A 24531-nucleotide genomic window follows, 5' to 3' on the forward strand; every position below is an offset into this window, starting at 1 on the left:
CTGGATCAGGATAACACCGGCCTCCTACAGAGTCCGCCGTGGTCCACTTGATGACGGGAGTCATATCGTTTGGATGAGCAATCCACTCCTCTTTTCTTGACCAGGTTTTGTTTTGTCTTTGGGCGTTTGGAAGTGACTCTCTATCTACACGGGATGAAGCCCCATTTCATGGGATGCTGGGATGAATTGGAGAACGATCTCACAGCGAGGAGCAGGTTATAGACGGATAGGGACAACAAGGTGGAATGCGCCGCATGATCGCGCCAAATAGAGTGGTATTTACTGGTGATCGGCTGTATGGTATGATGGTATCGAACCTGGCAAATGTGTGCTCCTAGAGTTTTGAGCAGCCAATCCCCTGTTTACATGTGTAATTTTGAGATAGCCAATTCAACCTTACGGGTCTTTAACACCTCTAGTCTTGTGGTGATCGTTTCCTGTGGTTTGTCTGCTTTGACCGGACTGTCCCTACGAACAAGTCCAAATCCCGCTATGGCTGGCCAAGAGTTTTCTCTCGGGTCATGGCCTCACCAAATCTGATAATGCATTCAGCTAATCATTTGGTTCTGCTCGAGGCATCCTAGCTTTTCCAGTGTTTGCAGCCTCCAGAACAATGCCTGAACCCCACAAACTACTCTCCGCCTCGTCCGGAATCTGGACAGCTGAGTCACGGTGCAGCCTAGCGTCTTGTTCCTTTCAAAATGGCAGACAACGAATCCAACCTCCGGACTCGGTTCGGAGAAGGAGCCTGACAACAAGTTGGGGGCGACAAGAGAATCACGGAGAACACTCTCTCTTCCTCTTGTAGGCAGTCCAGTCTCCAGATCTGCACAGTCCAACAACGACACGGCGTTGGGCGATGCCGAACCTTCACATATCTGGCTGATGGACGGGGGGGAACAACCGAGAAGAACAAGTGAGAGCTACTCAACACTACGTACGCCGTACTTCGCAGAGTCCTGTTGCTTCGGAGACGCCCTCCATTGTCGCCGCAATAGCCTGTGTAAGACCATCCCCCCACACTATGCAGCGCTGATGCATCGTGACCAGACCAGCTGAAGGGACGAGTGACGGGCGAAATGTCTGCCTAGAGATTTGGAGAATATGCCGTTGGGAGAAGGAAAACACGAGGTTTCGCGACTCGGTCTACTCTGGAACGACCTGATCTTTTTGCTCGATTTCTGCCCCGGACAAGCGTCACAAAGCCGGGCCGGGGGGGGGGGGGGGGGCAAATCGTGGAGTCCCCAGCCTATGTCGCTCTCACTCGAAAAGGATGCGGAGGGAGCATCCCCAGGGTGCGATCTAGCCACAAGCCCCCCTTCGCATCTGCACACGGCGAGAAGTACCATGTTACCTTGGCTGAGCGTGGGAACCCATTTGCCGTTGCCGGTTCCGACTACCTAGCAGATCACCGTCCAGAGTGACAGAACCCGAGGTCACGCAAGTCCACGGACTGATGGACCAAGCACAAATGATCAAGAAACTCAATATTACCAGGTATCCATGCCGTGCTGATGCAGGCATGAGCCGAGGGTATACTACTCTCGGGCGATTTTCCTTTGGACCAGAAGACCGGCAGTTTTGATCGAGATGTGATCACTGATGGCCGCAATTGTGGAGAACGTGTCAGACACAGGGCTTTTGGGTCACCCTATGTAGGTCTTGAATCTTTATAACCGAGATCGGAATATGGCCTGAGCAAGTCTTATTACTGCTGTGGCCGAGTTCTGTATCTTGACTCGTGGCTGTGGTGTCCCAAGTACGTTTGCAACTAGGGCGAGACAAATCTCCAACTACGAACGACTACGAGTACTCGTCTCTGCTTAAGTCACTCGGTGTTATTAGCCGGCCGGCGGTTGCATTCGGAATTCGTCCACGCATGTCTCACGACGGTCAAGTTTTCTGAGTCTCCGAGACAAGACGTAAGTGGTCGGCACGTCTCGACACTTCTGACATGTCTCAGCGCCAAATCCCCCTCTCCCTGGAGGCGCAGATGAATCTCTTGTCCCTCTTGTTTCGCCGACGCTAGCGAAAGGCCTCGTCGCGCCCAAAAGACCTGGAAGACCCGGAAATTAATACGGAATGTGGAACACGTCGACTTTTCCAAGCGACAAACTGCACAAGGCAATCGCCGCGCTTTTTTTTTTGGTACGGATTTCATTCCCCATTTCCCGCAAATTCCGCATCTTTTGCTCTCTCCCCACACAAATCTAACTTAATGCACCGATCGCCCGCAAATAGGCGGAGAATGCGGCATTCGTATTCCTGCACAATGCAAGCTCCATGCGTGACGGCCCCACCGCCACCACAAGACTGTCCTCTGAGAACTTCCAAGCGTTGGGGTTTCAAAAGGCTGATTATAAGTAACTACTTACCTAGGTATGTAACAAGTACGCCTTGTTTAGGGGCGAGGGGGGTCGGGATTTGGCACCCGAGTTCTGGTCCCCTTCCTCTACCTATTTCGTGGGGAAGTCCAAAGCGAGCCGACCGCGACGTCAGGAGAAACACAATCCTTGTGCGATGACTGCGATTTCAACTGGCCAAAGTCAACTATCCATCCCTCGCTCAGGCTTCATCCTTATCTTAAAAAACGCCTCATTGAACCAATGTGTCTCCAAACCTTGCAGATCTCACATGCCAACGACAGTTTCTTCCTGTACGCGTGCCCACCTGCTCTTCGGTAGCACCCCTTGGACGCCAATTGTGCAGATGTTGTCACCTGTATTAGAGACCGTGGAGAGCTTTGAGACTGACAAGCCTTGATCCAGCTGCTTAGGCTGTTATCCTGTCTCCTCGTAAAAGCCAACATTTCGCATGTTCATCTGTGGACGGTCGCAAAAGGGAATGCCGATCATCCGAAGTGCGCCTTAACTGATGGGGTGAGCGAAACTTGGGCGCCGACGAGCCACGCCAAAGTTTCGTTTTTGCTGCTGTGCTCAGCCTGCCACATGCTCCTCAAGGCCTCGTGTTTGTGATTTTTCAGAGGGGGCCAACAATACGAGGCCTCTGGATTCATGTTTCTTTCCCCGTGGCCTGTCAGGCTTCTGGCAACTCAAAGAATCGATGGTGAGAGGCGAGATCGACAGTCCCCCACCCATTTGAGACAAGCACATTCCATGCTGTCTTCTCTTTTTGTGATGTTGACATGTTGTTCGTGCATGGGAAGACCAAGGCGGTCAACAAGAGCCAGACCAATGATGACCGTCGCCTCCAGCTGAAAAACTCGAGCGCGTCCATCACCTATGAGCGTGACAGCCAAGTCTTCATGACGGGCATGGTGTGGAGGCAACCAGGAAACAGTTACTAACAGACCCGTGATACTGTGGACGATGCTTGCTTCTCATCTACATAGATGCCCATTCCACAACCATTTTCTTAGACTTCCCATTCGCCCGAAAGCTGTCACTGTTGGACAGCCGCGAGAAGGTGTCATCGAATTGACGCCGGTTGTCAGTCACCCCCGAATCGACATGCGTCGGCGGAGCTCTTGAACGTGCGAAGGATGCGCTGATCACGTCGGTTCCGCATGAGGCTAAAATGCGGTGGTCACTCTCCTTTCTGATTTCACATCACATCCTCTACATCCGCATCATTTCCACTCACGCTGCTGAAGGTTGCAGGGATAAGCCAGCATTCACGAGGTTTCTGGAGGTCAGGCGTACAGACGCCGTGCGCTGGAGACAGTCACACATTCTCCACACGGATCAACAACTCACAACCCAACACGCAATTTTCCCCATATATAGACTATACCCCAAGAGCACCGGGCCTACCTAACTCGCTAACTACCTACTTAGGTTTTGTGGGGAGGAGCCAATAGCCCTCGCAGGAAGGGGCTCAAGTAACCCGCTTCATCCTGTCCTATTCGCCTGTTGTCATGCTAGAAATCAACCAATTCGCTTGATAATGTAGGTAGTGGTGTGGAAGGTTGAAAGCTCCAATGCAGCAACAATTTCGACGCACAACTCGACTCAGTCAACATGACATTGTGTGTCTAGCATGCGCTTCTTTGGGGATAGGCTAAGGGGTATAAGGGGTACAAGGGGTAGTATTCTTCCCCAGGTTTTAAATGAGGAATTGCTTCCGCCTGCCCTAGTGGGAGTAGTTTGCTCCTGGTGGGCCACCTGCCGAGTTCAGCTCGAGACCCAAAGCTCCTTTCCCTTGTTCCGACGAAGTTTCTCAACATGCAGATACCACCTTGGAATGTTGGGAATTGATGGTTTTCTAATCTTGCGTCATGGCTTCGCAGTTGCGACGAACCAGAAGCCACAGGATGCAATAACCATGTCGGTGAAGCAACCAAAACACATGCACTACTCGCCCTTCCGAATGCCTATCCGACCGCCACACGAGTGTCATCTCTGGTTTCTTTTATCCCTTCAAACGAGCAATGCTTGGGAATATGGTGGGACTTGACTTACATCCAGACACGCACTGGAGACATCATCCGGGCATTGAACATCCCCAGACTTGCGCCCGCAAGTGAGACCTCGCCAGCCACAAAGGCAAAAGTAAAGTCCCAAGGCCCGTGATTCACGCAGCTCTGCTTCTCACCCTTGAAAACTATTGCATACACAGATGCTGCATCCCTGCCTGTCTCTACGGAGACAATGTCGACATTGAGCCAAATTTCGAAAACCTGGTCTCCCACCCGAAATTTCACTTCTTGGAATGAACCTGCGAACTCGTATACGGAGGAACTCCTGTTTGATATCGGCTCATCCGTCTCTGAGTTGACATCCGGTTGTGGGCGAGCCGGGGGATATGGCAATCCTGCCAGCACGATGGAAATCTGTGTTTTGGGGTGATCGGAGTCGCAGATGGGTCGCTATTTCAGGTATTGCTACCGCTGTCGCCTTTGCTCCGCCACGGTCGACAGAGATGCAGTTCTTTCACAGGCATACAGGGCAGACGACCATCTCTCTATCCGTTCTCCAGGTATCTCATGCTCTAGACCCAAGCGACTCCTGTGATGATAGCCGTGCCGCATCTCTCTCGTGTACATTCTTTCTAGCAGACTCAACTTTCCCTCCCCCAATGCCAGTCAACTCTTTTCCCCTTTACAAGAACCTCTTATTGTCTACCACATTGAAATCCACTCTGCGTGCGTCTCCGTGTATATAGGGTGTCGCCCATGGTCTCTCCATCCCTTACTTGATTTGAGTGGCAGGCGGTTAGGGTTGGTTTGCATACACAGTGGTTGCCTCTCGATCCTAGCATAACGTATCGCCGTATATCAGATTCTTATCGTGACAGCGAACCTTTCGAGTTGAAGAAAAGACAATGGCCGTGCATGAGGTCGTGAAGGAAAGCCCCTTCTCCAACAGACGCACCATGTGAGGGCGATAAGTGCTAGGAAAGCAGCTCAGCGACAAACTTTCTACAAGATTGGGCTGCTCAAGTGAGGACGACTCTACATAGCCGGGGTGCAGGGATAAGATCCAAGCAGTACGAAATACCCATCGCCTAAACGCGCTTCATGTGGTAGAAAGAGTTACAAGTTGTTCATGCCATATGCGTGCGACATCTCGAGCAGATAGCCTTCCGCAGGGCCAAGATCCTGCGCGTCGGTTAGCTCCAATAGCCTCGTCAAGCTCATGATCAAATACCCCTCACGTTACTTGCGACGACCGTACTATTGCCTTCATTATGCAAGGTCTAAAACAATCCAGTACCAGGCCATCTACTTCCATGCACTCAATCCTGCCCAAGGATCCTGATCCTGTCCTCCTGCGGCTCCACCACTAGCAGCTTGCCCCTGCTGTGTCTGCCCCTGAGTCTGAGGTTGGCTTTGCTGCTGAGTTTGCTGCCCATATCTGATGGCATGCGTATAGCTCGCATAACCGCCTGGTCCGCTCGCCCAGACCCCAGACGGATTCGGAGGGTACTGTGTTGCTGAGCCTCCACCAGGAGGGCCCGGTGGCGGGGGCGGAGGAACGTAATTCTGAGGCATGTTGTATGGAGATGGGGACGGCTGATAAGGCTGATGTTGTTGGTAGGGTGGTTGGGACTGAGGTATCTGTGGATGGGGCGACGGGTTTTGATAGGAGGCGCTTGGCGGAGGTGCACCGGGCTGAGGAGGAGGGAAGGGGTATTGCGGATACTGGTGGCTTGGGGAAGCGAACGTCAATTGCTGATGAGCTTGACCGGCTTGTGGAAAGTATGCATTCGCTGGACCGGGGGGAGGCGAGCTGATGGGCGAGAAGCCATAAGAAGCCGGCTGTTGATTCGGCGATGCGACAGACCTTTCAGGGTACGCCATGGGATTGTATCCCGAAGAGAGAGGGGCTGCTGCTCCTTGAGCAAAGGCATGCTGGGAATCAATGGGTGACGGGTTCGTTGGCTGCGAAGGAGGCTGGAATTGATTAGAATATCCGTTGGGCATAACTGGCGCGGGCGAATGACGGGGAGGAATCGTAAAGCGTGGGTCGGCGTTTGTCGTGGGGTGTGTTGGCGAAAGAGGTGCGGGCGATCTTGATGGGTTAATCGGCGGTAGAGGAGGCAAAACTGAAGGCTCTGATTGTGAAGGCGACGTTGACTTGGGTTCCATAGACAAGCGATTCATCAATTCCTGCATTCGTCTTTGCTCGGCAGCAGCTTGACCATCGGCCGAACTGTTTTTGGTCTGCTCAATCTGGTGAAGTAGTTGAGCTCCCTCTGCTCTCCGATTGCTCACAAAAGAATCAACATTCTTCTCCAGACTGTCGACGCTTTCCTTCATTTCACTATAGAAGCCTTGTGCACGCATAAGCCCCTGTATCAGATCCTCGTGCGCGTTGAATATTCTCCGATATTTGTTCATCACACTGTTCTTGCTCTTCTGTACGGCGTCGTACCTCTGCTGGTCTGAACGAACTCGTTTGTCTTGCAGCAAGTCGCCATATGTCTTCGTCAATTCTTTGAGCAACGAAGATTGCTTGTGGACGGTCGAGATGAGCCGATTTTGGTGAGACCGGAATTTCTCGAGCTCGGCCTGGAACAACTGATTTTCTTGGTTTGCAATGGCCTTCTTGTTCAGGATGAGCACATTTGATATATCGTCAGTGTGAACTTTCTCCTTCAGATCTTTCAGAACTTGCATTCGCTCGCGTTTCACAAGATTGAGTTTCCTCAGAAGATCTTCGACTTTGGCGATCTGGTCTGCAACGGACAAGCCTCCCTCCCCATAATCTTCGTCAAGGAGGGTGCCTTCATCTGCGTCTCTGGTCTTGTTCTTCGTGCCAGACCCAGCCTTGATTAACGCTTGTTGATAGAGAACGTCTGCCTCGCCTTGTTCACCTGCATTCCGCATCTCTTCAAAATCACTTTCGTACTGCCGAGCTGTCGAAAACAGCTGCGCGTCACTGTTGCCAGCCTCGTCCACTGTGTCGCGATAGCTTTTAATATCGGCTCTCAACGTTGACGTCAACCTGGAACTCGGTTGTTGGGTCCAATCTGCTCCATACTTGGATCTCATCTTTTCGCAGACGCTCTCCTCCATGTCAAGTTGTTTGGTGCTCTTGGCCAAACTTTCCAAAACCGTCAGCTTGTCTTTTTGGAGCTGTTCAAAGGCCGAGGTAAATGGCTGGTGGTTCGCCAGTTCTTGACACCATTGTTCGAACTCCCTATCTACGCCCATTTCCTGTTCCAGTCCGCCTTTCAAGACATTGAGACTATTGGGAAGCTTGAGGTAATCGAGACTCGCTGCCATCTCTCCATTTGCTTGTTCAACCTTCTCCGCTTCGGATCGGATCAGTTTCGCCTTCTCTTCGTCGTACATGCTGGCCGATTCTGTGACCGACATGGGCACAATTTTCTGGAAAATGTCCGGCCCGATGATCCTTTGAATATCTTGCCCTTGATATAACTCGGAGAGGGGGATGGCTTTGGCCGCTGGAACTTTTGTCACAGGGGACAAAGACGCTTCTGCCGGCACCGTCTGATGATATATGAAGTCGTTGTCTTTGACTGAAGATGCCAACTTCTCTTGTACACTCTCCATCTGCCTTCGTGTAATTGACTGTATGGTTGGGGCGGTGTCGGACCCGAGATTTGAAGCAGAGGACGGCGATGATGGAAAGGCCTTTGCAAGTGAGTAGGCCTGCTTGCTCGACTTCTCCGCCAGCTGTAATCGCGCGACCGCAGATCCTTGGTGGTTGGTCTCCTCCTCAGCTAATGCCTGATAGTACTCTGCTAGCGAAGAGAAGTGTAGTGCTTTGATTTGAATCAGCTTCAACCAGGAAGACTCGAATACCCCTCGCGCATGGTCGGATTCGAGGCCCTCTTTTGCCTGGCCGTATAGGAACTGCGCTTGCGCAGCGAGTTTAGCCAGCAGTGCTGGCTTCTTTCCGTCCCGAACTTGTTTTTCCATGAACACCTCCTGCGCTTGGCCTAAAACAATATTGATGAGGGTTTTAATGGTCTCTCGATTCAAATCAGTGGAAGGCGCATGGAGGAAATTTTCGTTGATGTAAGTGAACATGCCGGCAGACGCTTGGAAGGAATGATACGCTGTCTTGAGGTCCTTGTCCTCTGAACGATTCTGGGCGGCCGCATGGCAGGACAAAACAGCGGCTATGTTGAATATGACGGAGGCCTTCTCGAAGGCCAGCGAATACTGTGATGTGGAGGCGCGCGTGAAAGCGTCAAACCACTGAAAAGAGATCTTGATGTGTGCTTCGTCGATGGGGAACCGGAGGTCCAGAAGTTCGAGTTGTCCATAGTATCTATAAAGCAAGTCCCTTCCAGATGCCGAATCGGCACCAGCCCCTCTCATGTCTTGCCGTAATCTGTTCAGAGTTCCAATCTCTTCAACATATTTGCTCGGGTCGTCTCCATAGCTCGTGCGTATATACTGAGAGAGAGGTTCGATCCAGCTGACCTCCGATGTTGTCTTCAGCGGACAGGATATCATCGGCGCTTGCACCATCTTGACGGTGATAGAAGGACGTGGATTCGGTAAAAGCGACGGCGACAATCGGGAAATCACAAAGGGGATAATTAAAGCATTTGGCAAATACAGTCAACATAAGAGAAGTCGGTCTTGAAGAGTCGAGGTTCGATGGCCGTGCGAGGCGACTCTGAGATAGACAAAACACATGCAGGACAACGCGGACGAAGCGATCTGCGTCCCGCGCTGGGTAACGAGCGGAGACCCACTCGGCAGTGCTTCGTACATGTACTGGGTACATATTGGTCAGGCAGCCTTTTATACGGGGACTACACCTTCACCCCTCAGCCAACGTCCCCGCCGACCCGGTGTGGATTGGAAGACCTGCTTAACGTCCAGTTCATTGGTACATGCTATACTGTACTCGTTGGCTTTGCTGTTTCAACCAGCACTAGTATACCTACACTAGACAGTAGTACTGGGCCACTTGATCACATCGCCTGTATACATATATATGGGATACTGTACACTCTTTTGAGAACCCGCTGGAGGCCAACTTCTATCGCCTTCGCTATGAATCGTAAAAAGTAAGAGATGGGGGTTGTGGAATTCAATGCTTGACGCACAGCAAATCAACCGGACCCGGATGCCTTCTTTGGCTCATCCGGGTCGTGTGCTCCTGCTTCATTCTCCTTCCCTGACTTGTCTGGTTCCAGATTATCATGCTGATGGGTGAGCCGATGCCAGGTGGATTTCAGGAACCCTTCGTTCTTGTGATCGTTGGCCTTGTTGGATGGTTTCGATGCCTTGTTATCTTTAGCGGATTCTCTGAGGAAATCGGTCAGCACTCTGCCCGTTAAATCGTCCGGCCCACTCACTGCTTGTACTTATCCAAGTTCATGATCCTCTTTGCCGTCTTGTCACCCATTTCATCAGCTAGCATCTCAATGATTGTCCGCTGGTTGGAGGTCAAATATTTAGGCATCTGAACTTTGAATTCCACCCTCAGGTCGCCAGAAGAACCAGCACCACGTCCACCCAGCCTCTTCATACCCATCCCGGGCAGTGTGATTCTGTCGTTCGTGGATGTCCCTGTCGCAACCCTGACTTTGACCTCCCCGTCCAAAGTCGGCACAACTACCTCCCCTCCGAGCAGCGCAGTCGTCAGAGGTATCGACGCAGTGTGGAGAATATCGGCTCCGTTGCGGCTAAATCTGGCATCTGGCGCCACTCGAATGAAGACGTATAGGTCTCCGCGCTGGGTTCGGGCTTTGGGATTTGCGGACATTCCGGTTGGCGGATAGTCACCAGCACCGGCCACGCGGAGACGCATTCCATCCTCGACCCCACCAGGGATATCGACCTCGACAGTTTCTCTCTTGCGGACCACCCCGTTGCCAGCACAGGTATTGCATTCGGATCCCCTTGGTATCACCACCCCGGTCCCACTACAAGCGTCGCAAGAAGATGCCATCTGAAATCCGGCCTGCATCACATGCACTCTCGTACCAGTTCCATTACATCGTTTGCACTGCTGTCTTGAAGAACCTGGTTTCAAACCGTCACCTTTGCAAGTGCCGCACTGTACAAGAGGCGTGATGGTAATGTTCTTAGCAACACCTTTGGCGGCATCCATGAAAGATATATTCGTCTGGACTTCGATATTTTCCCCGACCAGAATTTCTTCTTGGAAAGGTCCACCGCTCCTCCGCCCACGACGGCCACCAGTGAATGCGCCAAACAGATCCTCAAAATTGAACTCCGCACCAAAGCCGCCACCAAATCCCGCAAAAGGGTTTCCTCCAGTAGCCCCGGCAAATGGATGCTCACCTGCAGCACCTGGGTGGAACCCGGAGCCTTGGTCAAAGGCTGCGGCACCATATTGATCGTATGTGGCCTTTTTCTGAGGATCGTTCAGTAACTCATATGCTGACTGCGCATCTGTAAATTTCTCCTTTGCGCTGGGATCTTTGTTCGTATCCGGGTGATACTTCTTTGCTAGAGCGTAATATGCTTTTTTAATCTCAGACGCGGTGGCATTCTTTCCAACGCCCAAAGTTGCATAAGGGTCCTTCGTCGCTTGAACAGTCGAGGTTGCGGAAAACGATCTTACTTGGTTTGACAGGGTTCGTGGAGACATTGGACACGTTCGTTGTAGTAGCGGTCGTTTCGAAGCGGCGGAGTCATAGAATCTCCTTGTTTGAGCTTTGCGAGTAAGGTTGTTCCGTTGTCGAGGACATTGAACCGTCCTCAAAATCGTCCGCATAGGAAGCGGAGCCGTACCAGCCCAAGCGGCTGCCCCTGCTGCGGCACTCATGGGGGAGATTGTGTCTGCAGATATATCAGCACGGCCTTTATATGTGCATCGAGTCGTTCAGTCGCGCCAGATCGTCGAGGTTGCAGGATGGCTGAAGATGAGTTTGATGTGAATGGTCTGGCCTCGAAACTTCCAGGCACTTTTCGGCTTTTGCCTCGGCTGAGTTGCCGCTTCTAGCACAACTGATACAATGATATCAAAAGTCATGCGAAGTAGAGTATTCGCAGTACGCCGTTGCCTTCAGCTTTTGCTCTTCTTCTCTTCCGTTCCGCCTTTCTCCTTTCCTCTGAGTGGCTTGCATCCGACCCGCGGCTTCTACTTTTCTCTAATTCTCCTATCTTGGAGCAGTTCCTTGCCGTTCGAACCTGGGTAGAAGCGGATAGCTGCTGCCAGAGCATGCTTCGCGGCCAAACGTTACCATGGAGGACTGCACTCCGGGCCAATCCTCGCCACATCTGTAGGGACTGCAGGCGACAGCTTCTACAGAGACATCCATTATCGACCTCCGCGACCTCCCTGAGCCCGTCTAATTACCTGCCCATCGCTGCTCATCAAGGATTACAAATACGCCAGTTCACTTCTCATCCTGCTCGAAGGAAAGACAAGCCGCCGGAAGATGATTCGCCGCCTCAAAAAGAAGAAGTTGAGTCAAAGGCAAAAAAAGTAGGGAATGAGCTAGACGAAGCACCGCGGACGGAAGATGCTGCTGAATCCAAGAAAACCCCTACCGAACCGCAGCCTATACCCCAGTCTGCAAGCGATGGCAAACCCGTGGCTGCAGGGGGGAGCAGCAGCGACTCTGGCTCAGGGACTGGGCAAACCTCCGGTAGTGGAGGTGATGGCAGTAGGCGTGGGCGGCGGAGCACACAGATATCCAAACCCACCATTCCAGAGACGTATCCACAGGTCATGGCCATCCCAATCGCAAAACGCCCTCTTTTCCCAGGCTTCTACAAGGCGATCACCATCCGAGACCCCAACGTTGCTGCCGCAATAACGGAGATGATGAGGAGAGGACAACCTTACGTGGGAGCGTTTCTCTTCAAGGATGACGCTGCCGACAAGGACATTATTGAGAAAATGGATGACGTTCACGACGTTGGTGTCTTCGCCCAGATCACGAGTGCGTTTCCGGTGCATGGGGATGAACACAGCCTGACTGCGGTTTTATATCCTCACCGGAGGATCCGAATGACTGCATTGATGCCCCCGTCAACGACAGGAGAGGGGGCTTCGGTTGTTGAAGTGCAGTCTGCCAAGGAAGGAAAACCAAAATCAGACGGCGCCGACAACAAGGGCGATGTTGTTGCAAGCTTTGAGGAGCCGAACAAGGAGCAGCACGCCCAACTGAGTGTTTACGAACCTACTTCGTTCCTACGCAAATTCCCGGTTTCATTAGTCAATGTGGAGAATCTGACGGAAATGCCCTTTGACAAGAAGAGCGGCGAAATCAAGGCCTTGACATCAGAGATTGTGAGTGTGTTTAAAGAAGTCGCCAGCCTTAATCAACTATTTCGAGATCAGATCTCCGACTTCAGTGTCTCGCAGTCTGCCGGGAATGTGCTTGAAGAGCCAGCCAAGCTAGCTGATTTCGCAGCGGCCGTTTCAGCTGGTGAGATTGGAGAATTGCAGGACGTCCTCCAAACCATGGATGTTGCTCAAAGGCTGCACAAGGCGCTTGTCGTGCTTAAGAAGGAGCTGATGAACGCACAGTTGCAATCTAAGATTTCAAAAGACGTCGAGAGCAAGATACAAAAGCGTCAGCGAGAATACTGGCTCATGGAACAGATGAAGGGTATTCGAAGAGAGCTCGGGATCGAATCTGATGGCAAGGACAAATTAGTGGAGAAGTTCCGGGAAAAGGCCCAAAAGCTGGCCATGCCTGAAGCCGTAAAAAAAGTCTTTGAGGAGGAACTCAACAAGCTTGCGCATCTAGAGCCTGCGGCATCTGAATTCAATGTGACGAGGAATTACCTGGATTGGATTACTCAGATTCCATGGGGTCAGAGAAGTGCCGAGAATTTTGGCATCAAAAATGCAATGACTGTCCTCGACGAAGATCACTACGGCTTAAAAGATGTCAAGGACAGGATTCTCGAGTTTATTGCTGTCGGAAAGCTCCGTGGGACAGTGGAAGGCAAGATCTTATGTTTTGTTGGACCTCCCGGCGTGGGAAAGACGTCTATCGGCAAATCGATCGCTCGGGCCCTTAATCGGCAGTACTATCGCTTCAGCGTGGGCGGACTGACTGATGTCGCTGAGATCAAAGGTCACCGCCGGACCTACGTTGGCGCTTTGCCAGGAAGGATCATCCAAGCGCTCAAGAAATGCCAGACCGAGAACCCTCTGATCCTCATTGATGAGGTGGACAAGATTGGCCGCGGTCATCAAGGAGATCCGGCATCAGCACTCCTCGAACTTCTCGACCCGGAACAGAATTCCAGTTTCTTAGATCACTACATGGACATCCCCGTCGATCTCTCGAAAGTCCTTTTTGTTTGTACAGCCAACATGACCGACACCATTCCCCGGCCTCTTCTCGACCGAATGGAGTTGATTGAACTCAGTGGTTACGTCGCGGATGAGAAGAAGGCCATCGCAGACCGATACCTCGCTCCACAAGCGAAAGAAATCTCAGGATTAAGGGATGTTGACGTCAAACTGGATGAGTCCGCGATAGAGGAGTTAATTAACAAATATTGCCGCGAATCTGGCGTACGTAACCTCAAAAAGCAAATTGAAAAGGTCTACCGCAAATCGGCACTGAAGATTGTTCAAGATCTTGGAGAGGAAGCCTTTCCTGAGGCGGAGGCACTGACTGAAGAGGGCAAAGCCGCGCTTGAGGAGAGCAAAAAGGATGATTCGGATGTCAAAGACACCCCGGAAACAATCGACCAGGAAACAACCGAAAAACCTCGTGTTGCTCTCAAGGTTCCAGACTCTGTTCATGTTACGATTACGAAGGACAACTTGAAAGACTATGTCGGGCCACCCATCTTCACTGCAGACCGTCTCTACGAGACCACTCCACCTGGCGTAGCAATGGGTTTGGCTTGGACGAGCATGGGCGGCGCAGCTCTATACGTCGAATCGATCCTCGAATCCGCACTTTCTCCTTCCAGTCGACCTGGACTCGAGCGCACGGGAAATCTCAAACCAGTCATGAAAGAGTCGACGTCGATCGCATACTCTTTTGCCAAGCACGTCATGGCAACGAGATTCCTTGATAATAAGTTCTTCGACCATGCAAAGATCCACCTTCACTGTCCCGAGGGCGCGGTCCAGAAGGATGGTCCTTCGGCGGGCATCACGATGGCAACTTCTCTGCTGAGTCTCGCGATGGACAAAGAAGTCGATCCCGCATTAGCAATGACAGGCGAGTTGACGGTCACGGGCAAAGTACTCAGGATAGGCGGACTGAGAGAGAAGACGGTGGCTGCGAGGAGGGCTGGATGCACAAAGATCCTGTTTCCGAAGGATAATTGGGGGGATTGGTGTGAGTTACCTGAGGTATGTCTCTCTGTCTTGCTTTTTTTTTGGAGTTATCGTTAAGCAGACCTGCTAACATTGGTTGATTGACAGAATATCAAAGAAGGTATCGATGGCCACGCGGTCGATTGGTATGATGAGGTCTTCGACATTGTCTTTCCCAACGTGACCGTCGAAGAGGTCAATTCTCGGTGGAAAGAAGCGTTAGAGAGAAAAGGAAAAGACGACAAGGAAAAGGACAAAGATGGGAGAGACGACGACAATGACTGAGTGGAGTTGAAAGACGAAAGTTACTTGTCTGCGCAGAAGCTGCTCCTCTCTCGGAGAAGATCAAACTTTACGGTCATTCAGTATTCGATTTGGGTATGAAAAGTGTCACGTGGCATCCAAAATGGCGGATTGATCTGGAAGGTGTGTATAGATCCATAGACCGAGCCTTCCGAGATTGGTGATCTTCTTTCGAACCGGGGTACCTGCATATAAGCAACAGCATTCGAGCAAATAGAGGAGGACAAGAAGGAGCGAGAACGGCCATGACGAAAAGTGAGGATTTGGTGACTAGCTGCAGGAGCATCTAGTACCGTCGACGATGATATTTGTTAGAAAGATATGGAATCCCTTCTCTGCCGTCAGCGATGTATATTACTTATGATTAGAGTCGAGTGGGCAGGGCTCAAGGAGTGACACAGTGCTAGGTAGCGGTGGTCCGCGGACATCCAACTCATTACGTCAACTTTAAAAGAAGTGCGCTAGCTTCGTGGTCATGAAACATTTTGTACGGAGTGCTGAGAAGGTTTGGTGCCTTGACGGCTTGACGAATTCTTCGCCGAGATGCTTACCCAGTAGACACCTTTGAATGCTCATCCGCCTCCAGCCTATCAGCTTTGCGCATTTTCGGAGCCTCGTCAAAGTAGGTTTTTTGGTCCTGGCTTGGCATTCTTTCAAGCGAATTTCCGCAGCCTTCATTTCTCCAGGACTTGCAGATTTGGTATTGCTTTGCGACATCGCGCACGACCTTGCACTACCAATTGCTAGCCGCACTCATGCCCTCGACGCACAAGAAAGATAAACCGTGGGACACGGATGATATAGACAAGTGGAAGGTCCGAGTTTCTCGTCATTCTCTTGCCTTCGCTAACTTGGCCCAGGTTGAAGAATTCAAGCCGGAACACAATGTCGGCGGTACATTCGCAGAAGAATCGTCTTTCGTGTGTCTATTCCCAAAATACCGGGAATTGTACTTAAAGCAGGCCTGGCCCTTGGTCACGAAAGCATTGGAGAAGAGAGGAATCGCATGCACACTCGATTTGGTCGAAGGTCGCATGGAAGTCCGTACCACCAGGAAAACCTTTGACCCGGCCGCAATTCTCGATGCCCGAGACCTCATCAAGTTGCTGGCCCGGAGTGTACCTGCTCCGCAAGTAAGTTGCTTTAGGCAAATACCATCAGGTCTAACAGGTGTCCTAGGCCATAAAGATCCTCCAGGACGACATGGCCTGCGATGTCATCAAAATCAGAAATCTGGTCCGCAACAAGGAGAGATTCGTCAAACGCCGTCAGCGCCTTCTTGGACCGAATGGCTCTACACTGAAGGCTCTCGAACTCCTCACCAATACTTACCTCCTCGTCCAGGGAAACACCGTCAGCGCTATGGGCGGCTACAAAGGTCTTAAAGAAGTGAGAAGAGTTGTTGAAGATTGCATGAACAACATCCATCCTATATACCATGTCAAAGAACTTATGATCAAGCGGGAGCTGTCGAAAGACCCTGCTCTGAAGAATGAAAGCTGGGATAGGTTCTTACCCAACTTCAAGAAGAAGACTCTGAGCAAGAGACGGATTCCCCACAAGGTCACTGACAAATCCAAGAAGGTCTACACACCCTTCCCGCCACCGCAGGAGAAGAGCAAAATTGATCTGCAGATCGAGAGCGGTGAATATTTTCTTGCTAAGCAGGCCAAAGAGAGGGCCCGAGAACAGGAACGGCACGAAAAGCAGAGAGAAAAGAAGGAAGAGAAGCAACGGCAGCGAGAACAGGCATTCATTGCCCCAAAAGAAGACATGTTGCAGGAAAAGCCAAAGAGGAAGAGCACGGACGAGGAAGACAGCCGCCTAACAAAGAAATCAAAAAAGACATAAGGATGAGTAGGTCTTTCAACAAGTCCGCTCACGTTCTGCGGATCACACCCATCGCCTGCGACTCTACGCTTGTATGGACTCAGTCGGTCAGTCTATCGCATATTGCGCCAACCTTGTTACCAATCCGGTCTAAAGCGGCTCACCAGAGATGGAAAGAGTCTTAACTCTAAGCAACACATTGCCTCCTCTCATCTCAATGATTCGACCCCAGCTCAAGTGCACCATACAACTATCAGGGACATCCCTCTTCCAGCTCCTATCGATTTGAGATATCTCGCGCCGCCAACGCCTTCAGTGGCGCGATGCAACCCCTCGCCCCGCTCGGAATGGACAACTTCTTCAGGGACCTCTAAGTCTCGCTCCAATCAAACAACATTGGATGCGCATGGCTATGGGCCGATGAAAACGAAACCCCACTCTATGCGAGCCTGCAGACGTTAATACTCTGCGTCCTCAGTCTTGCTGCACCCGCAAAGCAGGTACTGCAGAAATCAAACACCGCCTGGTTACCAGGGACGAATCAGAATGTCGACAGCGACAGAGTCTTCCTTTATCCCAGTAAGGGTCTTGGTTCTCCACAAACTTCTTCGAGACTCCTTCTAGGCGCCTTCTAGCAATCATATTAGCGCCTTTCAGGCCTGCGGATGGAGCCCCGGGCGGAGTTCAATAATCTGGCGCGCTCCATCATTTCGATAGTCATAATGACGCAGTTGGCAAGTCTCATGTCCCCTTATCGTTTGAAACCCTCATTCAGGCCGGCAAGAACCTTCTGTAGCGGGATGCCGTAATGGCAAGTCGATGCACGAGTGGCTTGAAAGCTGGTGTCCGGGTGGTGGCATATGCTTGTGAGACGAGTACAGCATCGCGAAATCATCGTCCTGTGGCCCCTCTTAAGTATTCTGTCGCCCTACAGTCTAGACGCCGTTGCAAATTCCTGCAGATAATGGCCGAAGGAGACCTTGGTCGCCACAGATTGTGCTCTGTCTCGCTCCTGCTCCGGCGTTGGTCGGTCTCCAAGCCCGACAGCCAAGCGACGCCCCATGGGCTGAGGTCCGCAATGAAGTCTCGAGGAGGTCGTCCATTAATTGGTGTGGAGTTCCTCGTAGCTAGTCTGCGACCTCTTATTGGACAAATCGCTCGCCAGCTTGTGCAATGTCTTGAGGAGCAAGAGAAGCTACACGAGCATGCGGTGTGGTTTCGGGGAAACTCGAGTTTGGAAAAGGGCCGAAGCCCACTGAAGCAGGGGAATAGTTTCGCCGTTCCGGTCGGTAGCCTGGGTCTGTCCTGCAGCTTCCACCCAATCAACATGGCTCGCTCGAATTGACCTGAGAAGGGAACAGGCTGGGCAACTCTCGTGGTTCGAGGAATCGTCGACTTCTCCACTTCTCCGGTCTGGGACACGACATAATGGTCACCGATATGGAGCGATTTGCAGACAACCTCGCTGGAACAGGCCAGGTTCGCCCAAGAGGCTGGTCGGCCAAACTCGATTTCTTGTCATGCGCTCGCATTAAGTCTGCTCCACAGGAAACCAACACCGGCGCTGAGATGCTCTAGAGGCATCCAACCCAGAGCTCTTGCGAAGCTCTGACAGAAGGTTAATTCTCTCAACGAACGATAGATATGGCCCTCGCGGGGATGTATATAAGATGGCCACTCATGCTCCCAGCAACTCTGCCCATCCATCACGATCAACAGCATTCGTTCCCTTACCAGATTCTCGATCATCAAGGTTTTACGAGACCATTCGTGATTGACTTCTCCCTCGTTCACTTTCTCCGCCTTCGAGCTACATATATCTCTACTGCCTATCTGTTCGTCCGGTGACTGTTTTCAGAGCTGCTCGATACTCCCTCTACGTGTCTCGGTTATACAAACCGAAAACCGTACCATACTGTCATTGGAAGTACCAATACATCCATCACCATCATGGACCACGACTCGGTCGAGCGTCAACCGTCCAATGCTGAGGCAATGGCGAGCCAGCAACGCAAGAGCGTGGCCAACAGGGGCTTGACCGGCGCCTCGGCTCTTACTGTCAGACAATCTATCTTCCCTATCACTCTAGTCACCATCCTCTTCTTCCTGTGGGGCTTCGCATATGGCCTCCTCGATGTGCTGAACGCCAAGTTCCAAACATCACTCAACATCACTGCTGCTAAGGCAGGTGGTCTTCAAGGAGCATATTTCGGAGCGTATTTCATTGGACCTCTGACATATTCTGGCTGGATTGTCCGCAGATTTGGCTAGTAAGTCCTCCTTCCAGAACGACTGTTTCACCTTTGAAAGAGTTGTTTGTGGCTATGTCAAGATCAGTAGAGACTAACATATCTTTGCAGTCGCTGGACCTTCATCACCGGTCTATGCATCTATGGCGTCGGCGCCCTGATGTTTTGGCCCTCGGCAGTGTACAAATCCTTTGGCGGCTTCTGTGGTTCTCTGTTCATCGTAGGGTCTGGCCTTTCTACGCTGGAGACATCTGCCAACCCCTTCATCGCGACTTGCGGACCCCCAAGATTGTCCGAGTTCCGTCTTGAGCTCTCACAGTCTTTCCAGGCTGTCGGGTCTGTTGTGGCACCTCTTCTGGCTTCTCGTGTTTTCTTCAAGGATACACATGCGACCGACCTATCACACGTCCAATGGACTTACGTAGGCATTGCAGCCTTCGTCTTCTGTCTTGCAGTCGTCTTCTTCTTCAGCCCTCTCCCGGAGGTCACAGATGCCGACATGGCTCTTCAGGCGGAGCAATGCTCTGACTTGACTGGATACCAAGAGAAGCCACTCTCGAAGCAATACAAGCTGTTCTTCGGGGTCGCTGCACAATTTACATACGTTGGCGCCCAAGTCGCAGTTGCTTCCCAGTTCATCAGATACTCTCAGGAATCTGCTGGACTCTCCGAGGCTGCGGCTTCTGACCGCTATGCCATCGGTCAATCACTGTTCGCCATTGGTCGATTTGCTGCGGCGGGATTGTTCATGTTCGTCAAGCCACGTCTGATTCTCATGCTGTTCATGACCATGATCATGGTTTTCATTTCATTGGCGATAGGTATCTCAGGAGAAGCGGGTGTTGCATTCCTCTCCTTGGTGCTCTTCTTTGAGTCCTGCATCTTCCCGACCATCTTTACTCTCTCCATCCGTGGATTGGGACGACACACCAAGAGAGGATCATCCTGGATTGTGGCGAGCGTCTCGGGCGGTGCCTTGTTCCCCGCTCTCACAGGTCTTGCGGCTGACCACATGACCTATCACAAGGCCATGTGCGTGCCGTTGGCCGGGTTTTTTGTTAGCTTCATCTTCCCCATCTACTTGAATACGGTCTGCAAGAAAGAGTTGGACGGATTCCGTGAGACCAAGATTGGCTACGTCGACGAGGGACGGGGAACCATCATCGGAGACATCAATGATATTGAGACATTTGAAGCGATGGAGAAGAGACGTTCAGTCAATGTCGAGAAGGTGTGAACATGGTGCGACAGCGAGGTTAGGGCTCCGGGCTGGCAAGCGTTTATCTCGATGTCAGGACGGTGACGATGAAACGAAGGCCGAGTCGGGTGAATGGCTATAGACATGATACCAACATGATTTGTCTTTTTTTTTCCTTCTCTTTCTCCCCTTCCTCTTATCTCACTTGACACGGTTTCCAACCTATTCAAACTATTCGAGTCTCTCTTGGTAACCCATTTTAGAACCCTCCAGCAACCGAAGGGTTCAAGAACTTGTCCTGCTTAAATTAAGACTGCCAGCGCTGCCCCTCTCTCCCTGACCAGTCACAGGAACCCTCCCCCGACATGGACTCTGTGTCTGAGTTCACTGTGAGGGCTGGAGAGGAGAATGAAGACCAACTTGGATACCTGGTAATGTGCTCATCGTACCAAGCGAGGTTAGTAAGAGCAACAAACGTCAAGGTGGTCATGAGGCCGCGACTTGACCTTTCTCGTGTTTGTTCGTCCAATCGAGCCACGCCTGGACCTCGTATATTAATAAAATATTGCTAAGCGGCGGGGTTCCCTCGACCGTTAGTCTTCGTGCGTGCCGCCGCATGTCGAGGATGTGCTTCCCGAGATGGAGTGGTGCAGTTCTGGGCATGTGCTCATCTGTTTTCCTGGGTTGTCACCCTTGTCGTTCTGCCTCTCACGGTCCCGACCGCTACCACTGCATCGGAATATGTAGCTTGAGAGTGCTCAATAATGCCGAGGCCGCTGCTGTGCCATATTGACAGTAGTTTGGATCAAGGATAGAGCACCACTATCTCCGAAGGTAAACGAAATAATGCTTATGAATGAAGGTCACGCCCAATCTAGCAGCGAGACGACTTTATGTTTGCCACGAAGACTGTTTGGTCTGACGGTGCTATTTCGTTTTTTTTTGCTTTGGGCTATGAGGGGCAGACCAAATGAATGAAAAGGTTCCTTGGGCAATCCGTTTCGGACTTCTCGATGTCAATAAGGCTGGACAAGGCATTGCAGTCAGGAGAATCTCTCCAAATTGTTCAAGCCCGCAACTCAGCTGACGTCAATTGAATCTTCAATCGACAACGGGTCTTGCGGTAGAACAGTCAGCTACACATTGTGTGTGGCACCTCCAGTCTGCCGAGGGCCCTGTACGTACAATGCAAAGTCACACCGCGCCTGACCAAGACGTGCGTCTCTAGCATTGGTCGGCGTTGCGCTTTCCAAGCGAGATGAGGAGAAGTTCAGGCCAACTTCCAAGGTCGAAATGCTTTAAAGTCAACGACATCGACCCCTTGGCCGTTGTCAACCTCTGCTCAAACTCCTTGACAAAAGCACTGTCCCCAGTCGCGTCAGACCGGTCCACGAACGCATTCAGACCAACAGTGCTCTACTCATAATGTACAACCGCGACCCCTACACCTTCGCCAATGCCTCTTCTATCCCCGATCCCGTCCTTAATGTCATCCTCACAATCCTCAAATCCTGGGACCAGCCCTCGACCGATTACAAATATGCCACCGCCTTCCACTCAGATGGTACCCTGCACGTCGCCCCTGAGCCTTCCACGGGCGAAGCAGCCTTGAGAAAACTGCACGACGACATGATCAACCGCACCAATGGGCCCATTGTGGATCTGCAACATTACCTCGACCGTGTCTTCATGATGCCCTCTCCACCGGAAGGGAAGACGGAGACGGTGTTCACAGGGAAATTAACGAGCATCTTGAAGACTGGGGAGGAGGTGACAACGGACTTTGCCACGTGGATCACAGCGAGTGAGGACAACGCTGGGGAGCTGAAGGTGGAATTGCTGAGAGTATTTTCGGATACGAGCGTGTTGATGAAGAAGATCGGCGAAATGAAGGGAGCAAAAACTTAGTTCGAGAAAGCGTGCGGCATGATGTAGAGGGAACGAGAGGTCGTGGGCACCCTCACCAGACGGACTTGTCACAGATGACACCGCCACCAAGGTCAATTATTAACGAATGAACGCATCCAAGCATTATACAATTATCGTTTTCTCATGGCCTCTCTACATGTGTGAAGACCCTGCGCAGCATGTGGCCCATTAGTTTGGATAATTAAGGAAGATCTACCCGATACTGGGCACTGAGCACTCGATGTCTGGAGTGGCACCGATGGGTTTGAAAAGGTGACAGCGTCAAACAGGTTGCCGCAGTGACAAGACCCATCCTCCCTAGCCTAATTAGGCTAGTGTCAACATCTCTGCACCACATCTCTTTACTGGGTATCGTGACACGCGCAACACGCGCCCTCATCCATCATGATTTATATACCTACCGAGCCTAGAGGGCCTAGCTAATGGCCGAAGGAAGTATGTGCGCTGACCTTGGCGAGATGTTTGTGCTCCCTCTGCCACCGTTTTGAATATCTGACGCCAAATCCGGTCTTGAAAACCTCTCGCACCGTCTCCAGCGGCATGCCCTTGCACTCTGGGTAGCAGAAAATAATGAACAGCCAGCCCACGAAACATATTGCTGAATACAAGCCGAAGGTGCCAACCGGTCTCGCGCTTTTCATGATGGAAAGAAACGTGGAAGCAATGATGATGTTGGTGCTCCAGCACGTCACGGTATTCTGAGCCCAAGGGTATCAGCCGCTTGATGCAGGGCGGACGATTGGACAGAGCAGGAACTTACCAGCATGGTTCCAATGGCTCGGACTTCGAGAGGAATCAACTCAGTCCCGATCCACGCGATCGTAGCCACTCCAGACGAAAAGCACGCCACGTATACGATGATGGCAACGAGCACGAGAGTTGCCGGCCAACCGATATGGTCGGATTCCACAACTAGGTCCTTGTTGATGGGGATGTAGTGGAACGAGACGGCGGCAATCATCATGCAGATCGACATACCAAGAACAGTGACGGTAAGGAGCGCCCGGCGGCCAAACTTGTCGACAAGAACGAGATTGACGATCGAGAAGACGAAGTTGGTGCCAGAGACGGTGATGGCGACCGCTGTAGCATTGGTAAAACCCACGATCTTGAAAAGCGTGGCAGCATAGTACATGAGCTGTAATTTACTAAAGTCAGGAACGGATTACTGTTCTGGCAGCACAAGAGGAGCACTTACAGTATTGAAACCGCCTAGCTGGCTAATGGCCATAACAATGCAAGCGGTAAGGACAGCCCGCCCAGTTGCTGGAGTGGTGAAGATACGCTTGAGCGTTGCCCAGAGCGAGTCCTCGGACATGGCCATGGTTGCTTCCTGGAGCGACAATTCGATGGACTTGATCTTGGCCTGCCGTTGGTCGCTAGTGGAGGTTGGATAAATTTGCAGTAAGACAGCCTCTGCAGCCTCGTATTTTCTATGCGAGACTAACTGGCGGGGAGACTCTGGGCACAGCAGAAGCAGCCCAGCAAGGGCAATGGGAGGTGCGGCTCCAATGGCAACAGTTGCTCGCCAACCCTCACCATGGACGTGCTGAAAGCCTGCTCCGATAGCAGAAGCAATTAGTTGGCCAAAGGTGACGCTCATGTTGTTGAAGGCGATCATTCGGCCCCGATATTTGGCAGGTGCTAGTTCGCCGACTACTCCACTGTTAGCATTGTGCACTCTGTACCTCTGACAACTTACTGTAAAGCGGGCAAACCATCGCCGCGGAACCGACCCCCAGGCCAACTACAAAACGGCCAACTGCGAACTGGACCAGATGATAGGCGCAGGTCTGGAGGACAGTCCCAATCACGAAGAGCAGACAGGCACTCCAGATAGGCCATTTGCGGCCGAAACGATCAGCTATAAGGCCAGCAAACACAGCTCCCACCAGGGCTCCTCCGCTGGTCAAGGATGTGACGAGTTCTTGCTCATGCGAGCTCAGTTGATGGCCGAGCGCCTTTCCAATTGAGACGAGGACCGAGGAGATGTAGCCAGTGTCGTATCCTGGATCGGGTATTAGTTCGAAATGATGTCTCGCGAAACGATCACGTAGGCACCTACCGAAAAGGAAACCTCCCACCGAGACGGTAACGGAGAATAGCCATGCCGCTTTGGATGCTGCAGTTGCCTCGATGCCATTGAGTTCGGTGACTTCTTCCGAAGTGCTCTTCCTGCGATCGACCGCCTCGACTTGGTCGGCAGCATATTTCTCGACCGACTTTTCGGACATGCTGGAAACAGGAGAGTTGGTCTGGTACAGGACGAGACAGAGAGTCGAAGATCTGAGATAGAGTGCTGGAGAACCGGCCTCACGATATGTGATCGTTGAGCCGACGAGGAGACATGTCTCTTGAAGAG

The 24531-nt window shown here is 51.7% G+C and overlaps 7 protein-coding genes across 7 annotated transcripts; 4 read left to right on the plus strand and 3 right to left on the minus strand.

Annotated features, from left to right (window-relative positions):
• Positions 1 to 5683: 5683 nt before the first annotated feature.
• Positions 5684 to 8908, minus strand: A1O5_13204 (uncharacterized protein; the record flags this gene model as incomplete). The annotated part of the gene is made up of 1 exon (XM_007753771.1): positions 5684 to 8908. The coding sequence occupies one exon, from the start codon at positions 8906 to 8908 to the stop codon at positions 5684 to 5686; it is 3225 nt and encodes a 1074-aa protein (XP_007751961.1).
• A 593-nt stretch (positions 8909 to 9501) lies between these two features.
• Positions 9502 to 11186, minus strand: A1O5_13205 (molecular chaperone DnaJ; the record flags this gene model as incomplete). Its single annotated transcript, XM_007753772.1, has 2 exons — positions 9502 to 9697; positions 9748 to 11186. The coding sequence occupies 2 exons, from the start codon at positions 11184 to 11186 to the stop codon at positions 9502 to 9504; spliced, it is 1635 nt and encodes a 544-aa protein (XP_007751962.1).
• Positions 11187 to 11582: 396 nt separating this feature from the next.
• Positions 11583 to 14945, plus strand: A1O5_13206 (lon protease like, mitochondrial; the record flags this gene model as incomplete). The annotated part of the gene is made up of 2 exons (XM_007753773.1): positions 11583 to 14696; positions 14769 to 14945. 2 exons carry the CDS (start codon positions 11583 to 11585, stop codon positions 14943 to 14945), a joined length of 3291 nt encoding a protein of 1096 aa, XP_007751963.1.
• A 773-nt stretch (positions 14946 to 15718) lies between these two features.
• A1O5_13207 (ribosomal RNA assembly protein KRR1) lies at positions 15719 to 16814 on the plus strand (the record flags this gene model as incomplete). Its single annotated transcript, XM_007753774.1, has 3 exons — positions 15719 to 15778; positions 15824 to 16096; positions 16143 to 16814. The coding sequence occupies 3 exons, from the start codon at positions 15719 to 15721 to the stop codon at positions 16812 to 16814; spliced, it is 1005 nt and encodes a 334-aa protein (XP_007751964.1).
• A 1929-nt stretch (positions 16815 to 18743) lies between these two features.
• A1O5_13208 (MFS transporter, FHS family, L-fucose permease) lies at positions 18744 to 20279 on the plus strand (the record flags this gene model as incomplete). Its single annotated transcript, XM_007753775.1, has 2 exons — positions 18744 to 19063; positions 19154 to 20279. 2 exons carry the CDS (start codon positions 18744 to 18746, stop codon positions 20277 to 20279), a joined length of 1446 nt encoding a protein of 481 aa, XP_007751965.1.
• A 1386-nt stretch (positions 20280 to 21665) lies between these two features.
• On the plus strand, positions 21666 to 22148 carry A1O5_13209 (uncharacterized protein; the record flags this gene model as incomplete). Its single annotated transcript, XM_007753776.1, has 1 exon — positions 21666 to 22148. The coding sequence occupies one exon, from the start codon at positions 21666 to 21668 to the stop codon at positions 22146 to 22148; it is 483 nt and encodes a 160-aa protein (XP_007751966.1).
• A 440-nt stretch (positions 22149 to 22588) lies between these two features.
• On the minus strand, positions 22589 to 24403 carry A1O5_13210 (uncharacterized protein; the record flags this gene model as incomplete). The annotated part of the gene is made up of 5 exons (XM_007753777.1): positions 22589 to 22867; positions 22930 to 23307; positions 23368 to 23825; positions 23872 to 24177; positions 24235 to 24403. 5 exons carry the CDS (start codon positions 24401 to 24403, stop codon positions 22589 to 22591), a joined length of 1590 nt encoding a protein of 529 aa, XP_007751967.1.
• Positions 24404 to 24531: the final 128 nt, after the last annotated feature.

Source organism: Cladophialophora psammophila (assembly GCF_000585535.1).
Source record: "Cladophialophora psammophila CBS 110553 chromosome Unknown aczJe-supercont1.44, whole genome shotgun sequence".
Taxonomy (NCBI): Eukaryota; Fungi; Ascomycota; class Eurotiomycetes; order Chaetothyriales; family Herpotrichiellaceae; genus Cladophialophora; species Cladophialophora psammophila.